This window comes from Haliaeetus leucocephalus, unplaced genomic scaffold (genome assembly GCF_000737465.1).
Source record: "Haliaeetus leucocephalus isolate CR32 unplaced genomic scaffold, Haliaeetus_leucocephalus-4.0 Scaffold897, whole genome shotgun sequence".
In the NCBI taxonomy this organism is placed as follows: domain Eukaryota; kingdom Metazoa; phylum Chordata; class Aves; order Accipitriformes; family Accipitridae; genus Haliaeetus; species Haliaeetus leucocephalus.
In genome coordinates this window covers 2,088,587-2,103,937 of record NW_010973333.1, presented here as the reverse complement: position 1 = coordinate 2,103,937, position 15,351 = coordinate 2,088,587, and the positions used below count along the sequence as shown (strand labels likewise).

Below are 15,351 nucleotides of genomic sequence, written 5' to 3'. Positions count from 1 at the left end.
GGCATTAACTCTGGCCTCGCTCCTCTAAATAGCCATCAAGTTTCATGAAGTCTTTGAAAACACATCTTCAAAGGGGAGTACAGCTGTGCAAAACTGGGATCAAAGTGGGCAGCACGGTTGGTGAGGAGGAGAGAGGGAGTCAGGACAAAACAAAGTAACCTACAAAAACACTATTCCCTTCAGAAATCAGACTTTCAAGTAATTTATGATTTTGCTTTCTACCATTACCTATGCATGAAAAAATTAATTTGCATGTTATAAACTGATAAAATTGCTTGTTCAACAAAGAAACCTAAATGCCAACTGTGGCCGCCAATATAAAATGGAAGCAGAAAAGTTGACAAAGCTAAAAAAGTCAATGGGAATATGAAGACAAAGCAGCACATACTCTTACTATCCTCTTGTTCAATGACACTTCTTTTCTATTGTTTTGCCAAAAGAGTATGTATAACAGCTTTGCTAAATGACTGAAAAGGTTTTATCATGGAAAAAAATCTATTTTGCAGTAAGACTTATTAGAATTGTTTGTATAACAGTAATTCAGCAACAGATTAGGTATTTCATTCAGTGCTTGCATTTGAAGACTGTGGGTTCAATATGTCCATACAGAATTTTTTGTCTGACAAAAGGAATACAGACTGTCAGGTAACTAAAAAAATGCAGTAGTTTTCCTTCTGTGGTGTATTTGCTAACAGTATCTTCTCTGCCCCGCTCTCCTTTTTTCTTAAAAACTAATAAATAAATTACTGGATTTTTAGCGGTTTGTGTTGTTGGGGTTTGGGTTTTTTTGTAATTAAGACATTTAACAGTAACCAGGGGTGGCAGGGAGAAGACAAATGAAAGGATCTCAATAAATTCTAGCATAATATGACAATATTTCTTTAATGTTTTCATTTTAATAAAAAAGAAAAAATCAGATGCATTGCAGTTACTTCCAGTATATGAACACGTCTATCAGGACACTGACTAATCTACAGCAACTACTTTCTTTAGCATGTGAAAAACAGTTTTGAATGCAATAAAATTATTTAGACTTCAAAAAACTACAGCTCTACTCACTGACAACAGAGAGACCAAGGAGATGAAAAGGTTTATGGATGCTGACTTACTTCAAAATCTATCAGCTGCAGGTTGGCAATAAGTGTCACTAGAAGGCCACTGTTATATAGCTCTTGTGCCAGTTGAGCCACGATTTCTGTAGGTGGCTCCTTGTCTGTGGTCCCGCACAGAATTTCCTTCATTGCTTGCAGAGATTTTGACACTTCCTCTGACGCCTGTTCACCAGCAGATAAGGGGTTTGTTTAAAAAAAGAAAACAGAAAAGAAAAAGCAAAACTGTTTTATTTTAAAAGACAAGCAGTTCAAAACAAAAGCTTCTAACCGTACCTATGTTGATCGTTACCTATTGTAAAATGGTTTTAATAATCTTAGGTAATCATTGAGGCTGGGACATCTACACTGGAACGTGCAGGTCCTACAGAAGCACACAGATATATTCAACTTAAACACAGCATGCCATTAATTACAGACCACGGGCATAAAACAGGGGAAGGAGTACAATTACCAACCGGTCTCAGCAAGATCCTTGACGGATTTGAAGACAGGCGCTGCCCTGCAGAAGCAGTGGCACTTTCACCATCGCTCCCCCCGTCCTCCCCAGTGGGTTCCATCAACACCCATGGGGCGAGAGGTGCCAGATGAAGGTACCAAACTGGACAGGTCCTGCCGCTGGTGGGCTGGCCGCTGTGCTGCTTCCCCATCAACTGCTTGCTGACGGACTGTCCCAGCTCGTCTGCTGGTAACCCAATTAAATCCCCGTACCCCTGCCAGCTTGGCACTGCCACCACTTATTTCTCCTCACCACGTCTAGTTTGAGCCAGCATCTTCCACAAGGGATTTGCCTATGGAGCACGCAGGCACTTCAGTCTCAGGTTGGGAAATTAATTAAATTAAACAATTTGCTTTAGTAAAGCTCCGCAGCTGCCACCAAGTGAACTAAAATAAGTCTTTCATCTTTTGCTCCCACCTAGTGTATACTTCAGGTGCAATGCTTCAGGTACCTAATGCAGAGGATGAATCGGGAATTACCTTATAAAATATCTTGGCCAGAAACCTTACAACAGGAAATGAAAGAGAAACGCATATGAACAGGTAACAGCTTAGCATTCATGTCAGTCAGCAGGTTTAAATCAGATGTGAATGGGAACGTCCCACTTCCCAAGGGAAACGACTGCTGGCCACAGCATGGCAGCTCCAGCTCACGCTCTCCTCCCAGGTTTGCTCCACTTCATATAAATAAAGACTCTGTGGAGCAAATGCATTGTTTTTTCATGTGTGTGCATGTGTGCTTTAAATGACACCTGCTCTAGCTGTGGAGGCAATGGCTCCTTCTGGGTCAGGGTATATTTAATACACGTGTGACCCGCAGCAAGGCTGGTTGGATTTTTTGGCAGGGAGTGGGATGGAAATAAGGGACAGGTTTGAAAGCAAAGCTGAGGATGACAGCAAAGTGCCAGGCAAGACGGTTAAAGATGCTGAGGACAGGACAGCATTTCACATCTATATTGCAAAACATTTATTTGAAATTAGTGTTTCATTAGCTTAGCAAGGGAGGAAATAGATAAATGAAATTCAAGACACACACAGAAAACCCAAGAGTCATTTGTAAAAGCTAACTGGACATTAATGGATGTTCAAAACCAGATCAATAATTTCAATTCATCTCTCACATAAACTGAAAGGAAAAATGTCATGCTTTCAAATACCACCCCATCAATCTGCATAAAATAACCACACTGTGCTCTGGAGAGGCATCTTTCAGCTGCTGCTGATCTCCCAACACTTTAATACTGATTTAAATCACAGATTTTATTCACACTAGTGAACAAAAATCCTAGAAAGAACCTAAAAATCCTAAACACCCCCCCTCTCCACCCCCCCCAATAAAAAGTCACTTTCACATTGCATCTCCCTGGAAGATTCAAGCATTGATTTTGCACAGCATAAATAAACTTTCTCCCCCAATCTGTTTGTACCTACTCTCAGTTTTCTGCTAGCTGAGATAGGTCAGCAGGAGCGGCGTGTAAATGAATATGACTATGTGATAACTTTAACCACAGCAGAAGTCTTGTTGTTCCTTACCGTCGCTCAGCAAAAGAGCCTATTTTTACCTCAAATGTTAGTGGTATGTCACTAGAGATATCCCACAGAGTACAGATGGGATTAACAACAGGGGTGCTATCTTGGGAACTAAAGCCCTAAAACTTCATAAGAGCTGTGCAAATATTTTCATATTAAAGGAAAAACCCATACATTTTTGGTTTTTCACCCATTCTGCTGGGCAGGGTGTGAATATCTCTGGCATTCTGTGGTTAAAAAAAAAAATACATTAATACCTTTCAAGTATAGTAGTCCTTTCTGATATGTAGAAAAATGTCTGCAAGACTGAGCTTTAGGTTTAATTCTCAAAAAGGAGGCTAAAAAGTAAAGCGCTGCAGGAGAAGACGTAACTACAGAACACCGTGCTGTTGATGGGCACAGCTGGGCACCACAGCTGTATTTCTCTAATCATCTGCCATCCCATCCACTCATCTTCTCAGCTTTTCTACACGCAATTTACATTTTGTGTTTAACTTCCCTCTCCTTCATATCCTCTGGATACTCTGTAGTTTGACATTCAACCCATCACCAAAAGCTATTCCCGGTCAAATCTAAGGACCGCTCTTCAGTGCCTATCCCTCATAATCTATCTGGAGGAAAACCATAATCCTGAACACAGATCCGTAAAGTAACAGCCACTTCTAGCCTCCACTTTGACATTTCCACTTAATCTTACTGCATTTTTAGAATAATAACCCAAATACATAATCACTGTTTCTGTGATGGAAACTTGCTCAAGTCTCAGAGGAAAAAAAAAAAAGACAGACATTCCAAGATCCAAAGACCCAAGATCTGTCCAAAACAAATAACAAAACGAATACATTCACTCGAATACATGGAAAATACAAGATGACAGAAACATAGCTGCAGAACAGCTTGTCATAAGAAGGCAGACCGGACCTGACCCTCTTTAGAAAAATTTGCAAAACCCAGCAAAAACCTCAGCAAGACACCCTTCCCCGCAACAATACCACAAACAGAATTTCAGTTACAAAAAGATTTGATAGAAACTCCAAAGTCTATTATGACTTCCGTACTACTATTTATTCTCCATCAGTGGCAACAGCCACAATAGCAAAGTGCTGCAACTCTCACTTCAGCAGAAGTTACAGAGCAAAAGAAAAGGTTTCATGAAATATCTAAGCGCTTTAATCCATTTGAATCATTCTTGCAATTAAGCACAATCTTCTTTCCAGAAGATTTTCCTTCTATCCTCTAGCTATGAGTCCTTTACATCATGACTGCATTTATGCCGTTCTATTTAGAGAAGCCAGTGTGAGCAGAGGGAAGAAAGAGGGAGATGAGATAACTGAACACGGAATCCTAAACAGAACAGCTTATAAATATTACATACGAATATCAAAAGTGGGATACACTGAACTTTGGACAGTTACAGTTGCAGACAGGGACAACAAAGCACAAGATGAAATGCAAGCTGATTCCCAGCACACACATCAGTTTAGTGTCTGCGCTGCTGTCACTGCACAGATGTCAGGATCTTGACCTCCTAAAGCAACTTGCAGGTTTCTAGTCGACAGGCATCTCAGTTCACAACATCCAAACTTGGGAGGATCCAATTCCACCAGAGAACCCTGAAATTCAGGGTGGGTACATGGGTCTTAAATGAATTACGAGGTTGATTTGCAATAGCTGTGTAAGGAGAGTGAAGGAGAGCACAACCCATGCCCGCCTGTGCAATGAAGGCAGTTTTTTTCCAATGATGGCCATTTCTTTTCTACTTTCACTCAGCACAGGACTAAGAAGTTATTTCCAGCAAGAAATAACTCTTCATCCACAGAGCATAGTTTATAGTGACCAGCAATCCACAAGAGGTTTCTGGGTCCATTTTAAAATACAACATTTTGTGTAAATGTTGAAATCTAGCAATCTTTGGATTACTTTGCTAACCCTACTGGACTAGGTGATGTACAATAGCCTTGGAGCTGGAAAACTGACAACACAGATAAGCCTATATAACTTCCCTACATTAAATTATAAATGCGTTCAACCTCCCCTGCTTATAAAGTTAATTTTTTGTCAGCATTAATGTGTCTTTCCAAACCTACCAAGAGCTTCAACAATGAGTTGAAGATACTTGTCTCAAGCTGGTTTTCCTCATAGATCAAAGTCTTGTCACTGTCGACTTAATGGGATCCTAACACAAAGAAAGCAGCTTATGAAGAAATTATTCCCTGAAATTCTATATAAAAAAAAAATCTTCCCTGAAAGACCTCAAGACTATCCTCTCCGCAGCCTAACACACATGTGAAGACCAGCCAATTTTTTTTGCAAAGGTCCAGTCTTTACTGCGGAATGGGTAATACCACAATGCCTATATTGAAATATTTCCCTACTCCAGTGTTGATCTTCCTTTCCCACAGTGCTAATATTGGGTTCTTCAGTTTAGCTTGCTTTGCCAGGTCTAGAAGACAATTTCTGTGGTTTTTCTGGGTTTTTTGGACTGATCTCTACAGGACGGCCAAAATGCATGATAATGTCATTAGGCCAGTAATTTAGCTTTATTAAGGAATGCTGCAAACCAGTTATTTTTTTCTCTATATTCCACAGTTATACAAGACAGTACAGTAAGGAGTTTCCTGGTTTTTTTATTAAGGGATTACAAAGAAATCCTCCAAGTCTTAAATTTTTTCTGTTTGTCTAATATCTTCCAGAGAGATTTTAAAGAGTAGCACGGAAGGCTAAAACAAAGGTCTTATCTGTTGTTCACACAGGAAGCTGAATTTTTATTTCCATAATTACATGAGTTGGGACTTCCCATACTCAAAGGCTAAGCTGTTTTATTGCAACACTACTTGTGCGTGACACAGCAAAAAAAACTCCAACACAGATCTTCTGCTTCAAAAATCAAAACTTCATACAGGCAGGTTTTTTAAAAACCCCACAGCACACCACAGAGATACTTTACCACAAGTCCCCAGCTTCAGCAACTTAAATTTCTACCTATTCCAAGTGGCTTAATAAAAATTACCTCTACTTACTAACCTTGCCCTTCTCCTCTCCTTAGCTACTTATGGTAATTTCACATTTATCTTAAAAAGTGCCATATTAAGTGCTCGTGATCCAAACCTATTATGCTCGTCAAAGAGAGAGATGGATCTCCTGTTATGCAATGTAGATCCATTGCATCTTTCTACTCCTCTCCAGGGAAGATTACAAAAACCATAAGAGAAAAGTATCAAGCCTTCAATAATCAACAGTCCGAGCTCCTACACCTGAACTGCAACTTTTCAAATCTTTCAGAGGGTTGTCTCTATTTTACCTCTGTTTCACCAACAGGCTAGAGGTTTCACACAGATGTACATATATGTTACAGGTCAGAAGGGCTTATTCTTACTTGTATTAAGTCTCTGGAAGAATAAAACATTTATGACCAACCATAACAGTGAAGAAAAAACAAGTTGCGTGAACTTTTTCCACCTTTCCAAACTCAGATATCAAATATACGTAAGAAAAATACAGAATGCCTGACATCTGGCATCTGCCTAGTGATCAGGAAATCCTCAGTTGTTCATAAGAATATGGCAAATAGGATTGTACAGCTTCTGTTTGTGTACCTAGCTTATTTCCAGGGCAAAAATCTCTTTCTAAACTGTTGCTCTCTAGCACAGCAGCAGACAGTAACACACACAGATGCCTGCCAGAGTGATGTTAAATACTCCAATGTGTGAGTCAGTGAACTGCCAGTACTCCATACTATATATCACAACCAAAAGCATAAAGCTCCTTGGTTTGGCTTTATCTTGTTTAAAAATATTCTGTGTGATTCAAACCAATGTTCCTCCTAAAAGAACAGTGCCAACGCAACTCTCTCTACATGTAGCTGTAAGGACTCCCAAGAAAAGCTGTTAGCAGAGCTGAATCCAACATCTATGTAGCTTCAGGATCATCTCAACTGACCTATCCTCGGTACAATTTCATGCTAAATAGATATATAGGAACAAGTTGTGGACATTTTGGATCAGGAGGCATGAACTCTGTCATTTAGCAAAATATGGTCTAGTACTCAAGGAAGCTGGCAAAGACAATTTGGCCAAGCAGGCACAACAGGGAAAAGCCTTTTAAAAGGATGTATGATTAAATGGAAGAGCCAGGTTTGCCCTACCTGGACATAAATTCCTTTCCCACTGTTAATCCTGCACTTTAAGACAGAACTAAAGGTTGTAAAGTCCTTAAAAATAATAATATTTTTAAAAAAAAGGCAACCAGAAGAGACAGGTTTTAAACTCTTGGCACCAGCACCTGGCAGTACCTGGAGTTTTTCCCACCTCTAGAGCAATAACAGGCCTTAGCAGAATGGGGAAGCTGAAACGCTCCACAAAACCCCAGGGCATGCAGAGCTAGAATGAATGGGTGCCAAGCCCTTCTTATGTCATTCCCTCCTCTGTTTCAGTGTGCAGCAATCAAGTCGAAGGCAATTTTGCAACTGACTTTGGCAGCTGCAGAATCGCATCCACAGGTATTTACAGTCACGGTAGTCACACAACCATTCTTCCATGCAAATGCACATCACGTCCTCTGCATGCACCTCATCTCACACACCGGTCCCCAGTTGCTTTATCAGCACAGGAGCAAGCAAGGTGAACAGGAGCTGATAATGGCTTTATTGTTGCTATGTAAAAAAGCAGGATTTATTCGTATAAATATTTGTTCCAGAAATCTTAAAGTCTTTTAAGTGTAGCCTTAATAAAAATGCTGCTCTCCTGACCCTTCTGAACAGTACCAAATTTGTTACAGTACACAGAGAAGAAACAGAGGACAGATTACAGTGACCTACCCAAACAAGCAGTCTCATTAGATATATTTAAGTGAAAAGGGAAGAAGCTTGACACTTCAGGTTATTTTACAACTAGCTTCACGATGTTTCTGAACACCAACTAAGGGCGCTGCAGCCTGTGGTTCTGCCTGCCAGGCAAACACTCAGCACCGTGCCCTGAACCAGCTCTAACTCCTTTGGGTTCATATCCAAGCCTTGGACTAGCTACGCCAGAAACCGCAAAGCTTTCAGCCCATCTAGCCCAAGCAGAAAGATCAGGCCAAGTTTCAACTGACCCCAGATCCGTTTGCTGTACTATATTAAAAGCCTGTGACACTTTTGAAGACTTTTGCTGCAGGGCGGGTTCAGAAAATGTTACCAAACCTGTAGGCACCGCAGATGGCACTGAGTCACCAGTGCCGCACCCAAAGGTGTTTGGTTAGCAGGGAGAGGGTGATGTGTTCAAGGACATCCTTCGGTGAATACACCCCGAATGCCACCCACGCTGCTTTGTGCTGACCCGAGTCAGCGGCTGAACACAAGACTTCAAGAAGTCAGGATGTCACCCCCTTTTTTTTTTGTGAGATGGGTCAGGCGTCTTTTCTATAATGTTCTTTTACAACATCTATAAGCAAAAGACATGGTGGCGTATCAGTAGTAAATGAAGCAGTATGAGCAGCGTCACATGCTGTCTGTTCTTCCTCAGGTTCAGCGGATCTGTCCACTTGATATCAGGGTTTCTCCTCTCTTGCTCCCTATTTACATGCAACCTCCGAAGGCTGCAAGAGTTCATGCCAGAAGGAAGACAGTCTAAGCTCTGAAGTCTTCACTTCCTAGGTATTTAAATACTTCCCTGTTCTTCTAGTTAATTCCAGAATGGGTATTTCTCATTAAATCCAAGCATAGTTTGGTTCTACATGACCAGGATTAACTTTTTATGGCATTTATAGAATTCAGTGATAAAACTTAATTAATTGTTCTTCACCGCATCAAAGCCTGAACAGGATGTCAGCAATTGTATGTGCCACAAGAACAGCTTATTTATTTCAGATGTTGGAAGAGAGGAGGATGGTTGATAAAGAAGGCTTTAGTCCACTTTTCCAGCTCTGTCTTGCCCTACTTAATCTCCCAATTGTTACATTAGATTTGCCAGTGCTGCAATACCTTCTGTAAAATAGCTGTTATTTTTAAAAAAATTTAAAAACAAGGTATTAGAAAGAGCACTTCAAAGGAAAAGGATGCACGTGCGGTGGCACTTCTAAATCTGTGGCCTATCAACCATAAGAATGTAGCTGAGAAAATGGCAAAGCTTTAAGCACACATACATCCATGCAAGCAAATCAACCAACCCACCCATAAAATAAAAGTAAGAACCAAATATTCAAACTTAGCCTATTTTTTAGTTGAGAGTGTTTAAAAAGCATTATGGCAACACTACACATACTAACAGTTAAAAAAGACACATGGAAGAACTGGGTTAAATTCAACCCTTATCTAAGACAACAGATGCTAGTGCAGTCAATAGAGTTCAAAGTCTGAATGGGTCCTGTTCTATGACTAACAAAAAGCATCATTAAGAAAGAGTGCAAACTTCTGTATGTTATGTGTGTACATGGAAATGTGTCTCAAAAGATGTATAACTGCCTTTATACTTACAAGTGGCTTCTCTGCATCCTGTGTATCAAGTTAGTGTCCTCCCACCTCTTCCCATTACTCAGAAAGTCTTAACTGGTCTGCTGCAAGGCTCCCTCTACCTGCGGACTGCATAGCTTGGTGGGAATGATCATTTCTGCATTATCTAAAAACAGCCCCTCTGAGGCACAGATGGTTCCTGCTGAAAGTTGCACAAAGTTGTATTAGAAGCACCAAGCCTCTCCCTGTCCAACCTCACACCTCCCCAGCTGCCCAGGGCATCTTCACCTCATACTTACGATTTCTCAACTGGGAAAGGAAACAAGGAGGTTCTCCGCTAGCCCTGCAGTTAATTTAGGCTTTGCCAGTTCCGGCTGTATTAGCAGCTTTCAGCTGTTTCAGCCCACATACCACACTGACTATGCTACAACAACAGCTCAATTGTCACAGGATAAATCTTCTTGCTTAAATATCTGAGGCAAGTCCTAGTTGGAAGCTATTCTGCAGGCGAGCAAAATCAGGGATGCTGCGGAGTTGTACCCCAGAAGTCCTGGGAACCTCAGTTTTATGGTGAGGCAAAACGGCATCTCCCCAGTTCACATGCAAGACTACAAGGAGCCAGAAATGTGAAAAATCAGAGCCCCGATTCCCAAATTTCTGCGTTCACAGGCCCACAGGGTCCAAAACCATCTCTTGGATATCCACGGTCTGTGGCTCTTGCAGGAGCCAGACCTCTGGGCCCTTTTATGAAAGTTTGACACATTTCATCTCCCTTTGAAATCAAATTGGAGACAAATTTTAAAACTTTGCCAGGTTTTGAAGAGCACAGAGTACTGCACTGTGCTTTGTTTTTCTTTGCTTTTGTTTTCAGTTAAGTTTCTCTAATCATACTCATGAAAAGACAAGATGTTATTCATTAGTATTACTGAGAGAGTAAGTTTTGAAAACCCGTGTGCCATTGAAAAATCTCCCCATCATCTTTTCTTCTCCAATTCGAAATGCAAACAACACTTAAAAATGGTTTTACTAAGCCCACAAACCTGTACGGAGAGTAAGAGATGTGGTGGAGTGATTGTTTTTGCTAGAGTTATTTTTCTTCCCATTTTTAAAAAGTTTATCATTGGCACAGTACTAAAGATATTCCTTAGGATTTACTTCCCTAAACTCAGGAGAATGACTCGGGCTATTTTAATAAGTATTTATTTCAGGACGGCTCATTGCAACACTTTAGATAAAAGGCAGTGTTACTAAGGAGTCTCACATCTTCCCTTCTGAAGGGAGAAAGGCCCTATGTGCTTCCTCTACATCGTGGTGCAAAGTCCTGAGTCAACAAGCCATATGTGTAAAGACCGTCCAAAAAAAGGCTGGTTTCTTCACTTTCTGCCTTGCTGCTGAAGTGACTGCCTTGTCCCACCTCCCTCCTCTCCCCGATCACCCACATTCACCCCAGGAACAGCCTCCATCCCATAGCAATAAAGTATGGCAGAAAATACTGAAAAACAACCTCCTCCTGTAAAATAAGCATCGTGATTAAATTCATGAGCTGTTTCCATCCTAATACGCCAGGGGAACGCTCCCATATCTTTTGCTTTGTAAGGAAAACACACACCAGCTGTTCTGATTTTTATGAAAAATTTACATCAAGTTCTCAATTTTCTAAGAAGTCTGAATTTCTCCTCCTTTGTCACTGACACCCAAATAAACAAACCAGCTCAAAGCCCAAAATCCTCAAAACCACAACCCAGAGGAGTCATGCTGCAAAGCAAATCAAAAAGAAACCCAAGCCTAGAGCTTCTGCTTTGAATGTCGTCTTTAATCAGGCTCCGAGGGATGAATTCAGCAGGGGAGGGCAGACTGTTGGTTTATTTAGTCACTTATTTTAAGTTTTAGTTTGGAGTCAAATTCTCTCAGTACTTTTCAGTTAACTGAAGGTATTTCAGCATGAGACATCAAATACCAGAGGCCTTCCTGAAATCCGTGTGACTGATCTTACACAATTAACACACTTTGAGCTGCTTGCTTTGAACCAAAAAGTTTCAAGAGGATTTCACTAAGGGCGCAAAGGGCTCTGTGCTTACCTTTTGGGTTGGGTTCGTTCTAATACAGGCTCCTGCACAAGGTGGGGGAAGCAAAACATGCACACACAAACATCAGCTGCACAAAAACTGTGTTAATGTCACTTATCAGCTATTCCTGTTTCCACTGACATTCAGTATTAACCTAAAATTAGTTTGTTGTTAATTAAAAACATACACTTCCACTACAGTAATAATATAAAGAGACAGAGTCTCAGATGGAAAAAAAAAATATTTGATTTTATGTAAGCACAAATTCCTAACTGGGAGCATTTTGTACGCTGGGGTGCATCTTCTCAAATGGTCACTGGAAGAGTGGCAAAAGTAACTCAGGTCTGTGTCACAGAGTTAGAAGACAGCAATAGTATTAGCAAGAACCAAGCGCTATAATTAGAATACAAGTAGCGCAGCTCATTTCGGAAGCACTAGCACCCAGAAGATTGGAAAGGATGGACAGAGTGAGATCTCTTTTATATACATCTGAATACATACAAGTTTGCTGTTTTATGCGAACAATGTTCATCAGAAGTGAGTTTTGCTCTCTGGGTACCTACACATTAATTAGCAGTCTCATTTGTTATCCTGCTAAAACAATTAACAGTATAATAATTTTCAAATAGCCTTCCAAGCTGTTTTGTTAGGTGCATTACTATTCAAAGTAGTAGGAGATCACCCTTTGTTTTGGCTGAGGCTCCTGGATCATAACATTTTCTTTTTGACCCCCAGGTCTGTAGTACTGTACTTACGCAAAAAAAAACCCGATTTCAGCAGGATCGTTCAAACACAAAGCTACTTACATGTGCAAGCACTTGCAGAACCAGGGCAGTGAGAGAACACAATTTTATTCCCTTTATTCTACTGTTTTCCCCCACATAAAAACCTTATTGGTCTTCTACAACACTACCTCATACCTTGTCTGTCTTTTTTTCTTGTTTTTCCAATATGGCCATGTTTTCTTTCAGAATTTTCACAATCTCAGCAGGATTTTTGTGCGATTTACTAAACAAAGGCATGGTTTTTCTTCACCTGGATTTCTTCCTTGAGGACAGAAGAGGACTGCCTTAAATCAAATGAGAAACAAAAATAGCTTTTAAGGTTTACATGAAAATGCAATAAAACCACACAAAGGCATTATGAACAAGAAAAGGTTATGCCTCAGGCACTCTGTTTTGCTTCAGCTACTCAGTAGAGCAGTAAAAGTTCTCACGTACAGTTACGGCAAGTTCATCCAGGATTCACAAGCCACCATTAGCACATGGAAAGCAACTACTAAGCACCTGCATGGGAGTCGAATGCTTCCTAAAGCCCCTGACCTACAGGTCAGTGCTCCAGCAAGTCTGTGCCTATATCCAATGTTTTTTGGACACTGCATATCTGGCAGGCTCCACTAGATTTCTGACAGGGCTTTCTGCCAAACTGGTTTCGTCGTGATGCAGCTACCTAACTGTAGATGCCAGCATACCAAAAGCGTCCTTTGTTTAGAGCATTGCAAGGTAAGGGTCCCAGCTTCTCTACCATTGCTCCCTCTTCTTCAGCTGCTTTTCTTTTTCAGAAGCTTCTCAAGGGGAAGCAGTTTAAGCTATCCCCTGAGTCTGACAGACTTCAAGAATCTGTGGGTCAGGTCTCACTTATGTAAAACATTGCTTGAATTAAACAAGGAACAGAGGATCAGGCCCAAATACGGACACAAATGTTTTCATGACATTTAAATGGAAGACTGAGCATTTTAACGAAAATGGGTTTGTTTGTTTAATTTAAAACATTCTTCCTCTGTATGGTTAGAAAGGCAAATACCACATCACTGTATTTATACATGAAAGAAACCAAGTAGCTTAGTTTCTGATCCTACACAGCATTAAGTTGTGAATTCCAATGGGTTTTGCTGCGGGTCCAATACAGAGATCTACTGAAGTCAACAGACAGACTATAGATGGGAATACGCTCTGGCTAAGGCAGTATCACTTTCCAGGGACAGCTCAGCACCATTCTGTATCACATTCCAGTTTGCACAATAAAGAGGAGGTAAAAAAAAAACACAACCAAACCAAAAGCAAAAATCATCTCAAATTTTCATCTCTTTCCACAACAAAAGACAACTATCACCATCCCTCCCCACACACATTTGCAAGATCAGTTGTGAAAACATAAATATATACAAACACCACTTCAATCTCCTTATTCTTCTTCAACTTTTACAATTAAAAAAAGGCTTTATACAAAAGGTTTTAAAGGAGAGAATTAAACAGCACAATACACACAGTATAAAGAAGAAAACCCAGTGGTCCCAAAGAACCCACTCCTCTCATGCTTCGTTGTTACTACTGACACGCTCCAGAGTCCATCAGGAAGTGTGACCCCATTTGTGCCACCCATCCATGTGTTACTAATCCCCCAAATATCCTATGGAATGAATACCCAGATTAGATATACATTCTATTACAACTATAAATAGCAACCATATGAAAGAGCCAAGTACAAAATTCAAACCATAGGTGAGTACTTTAAAAAAAAAAAAGAAAAATTGAAAAAATATATCTATACAGACACTGCCCTAACATCTTATTAAAAACATTTTAAAATATTTTTGCAGATTATCTTTACAGGAACAGTTTCTATGACACACAGGAAATATTTTTAAACGTCTTATTTAAACCAAAAGTTCCTTTATAGTGTCCAGAGTAGTTGAATTTGTATATAGCTTCTCATTTGTTGCTAGGTCAGTTTAACAGGAATATATTCATATTCAACATCTGAAAGCTCACATCTTTCAGATTTCCATTTTCAAGCTCCTCACAGTTCAGTTCAAACTCATTTTTATTTCTGCAGTTTTGGCTATGTAACCGTCACTCCTTGGCTGAGCTCTCAACTGTGGACTCCTGCTCCCATGGAGCTCCCAACTGAAAGCTTTGGCAGCACCATCCAACCAGTAACAGAGCACACTCACACCTCAAGCTGAAAACATGCAAGCCTGAAGACTGGGATTACTAACGACTAACTCACTGGGGCACGCTCAGCTACATACAAGCATTGGAAAAGACTGGGATGCCAGTATTATACAATAAATTTGTTTAAATGCTGCTAGCAAGCGCCAAGCACCCCATAATCCTGCACGTGCTGCAATTAGAAGATTAGTAATTCACAACATACTTCAAGAAGGACCTGATTCTGCATGTTTTTATTATCCGTGAAGACATGCCATGAGGATGTGAAGACGCAAGAGAGAAAGTCTGAGAGCAGGAGCCCAACAGGCATGTTGCATTTCAGAAAAGAAGTATTTTCATCCAAGGTGGGGCAGGTTTATTCAGATTGCTGAAGTCATCCCTTCATCTTCCCCTTTTAGAAGTTTCCACACAAGGAAAAGCAAAGGGGGAGATAATTTAATTTTTAAATTGAAGTATTCATGAGCTAGAGGTTCTGAGATTAAAAAAAAAAAAAAAAAAATGAAGTCCACATTTCTAACTGAAATGTTGACTATAAATTATAAACACATTTCCTTCCCAAAAAGTAACTTACATAGCTGTCTAGAGTATGGTGTCTGTATTTAAATAATCACTGATTTGCCATAAAATTCCAACAGCCAGGCTAGCACTTTTCCACTGTATAGTTCCAGTCTTACTGCCAAGTTACCACAGCACTGCTCAGTGATAAAATACCATTTCTCTTCACTTCATACCCTACCAGTGTCCTAATCATAACAGCAAAATCACCAACA

The 15,351-nt window shown here is 40.2% G+C and overlaps 1 protein-coding gene across 1 annotated transcript in view; it reads right to left on the bottom strand.

The window, feature by feature from the left end:
* Window positions 1-14,871, bottom strand: part of CAB39L (calcium binding protein 39-like) — a 37,466-nt gene extending 22,595 nt beyond the window's left edge. Inside the window, exons 1-3 of the mRNA XM_010583376.1 lie at window positions 14,787-14,871; window positions 12,551-12,699; window positions 1,110-1,274 (exon numbers count right to left, since the gene is read on the bottom strand). Coding sequence (XP_010581678.1) covers window positions 1,110-1,274; window positions 12,551-12,652 — 267 coding nt within the window. The 5' untranslated portion in view covers window positions 12,653-12,699; window positions 14,787-14,871. The remainder of the gene's footprint in view (window positions 1-1,109; window positions 1,275-12,550; window positions 12,700-14,786) is intronic.
* Window positions 14,872-15,351: the final 480 nt, after the last annotated feature.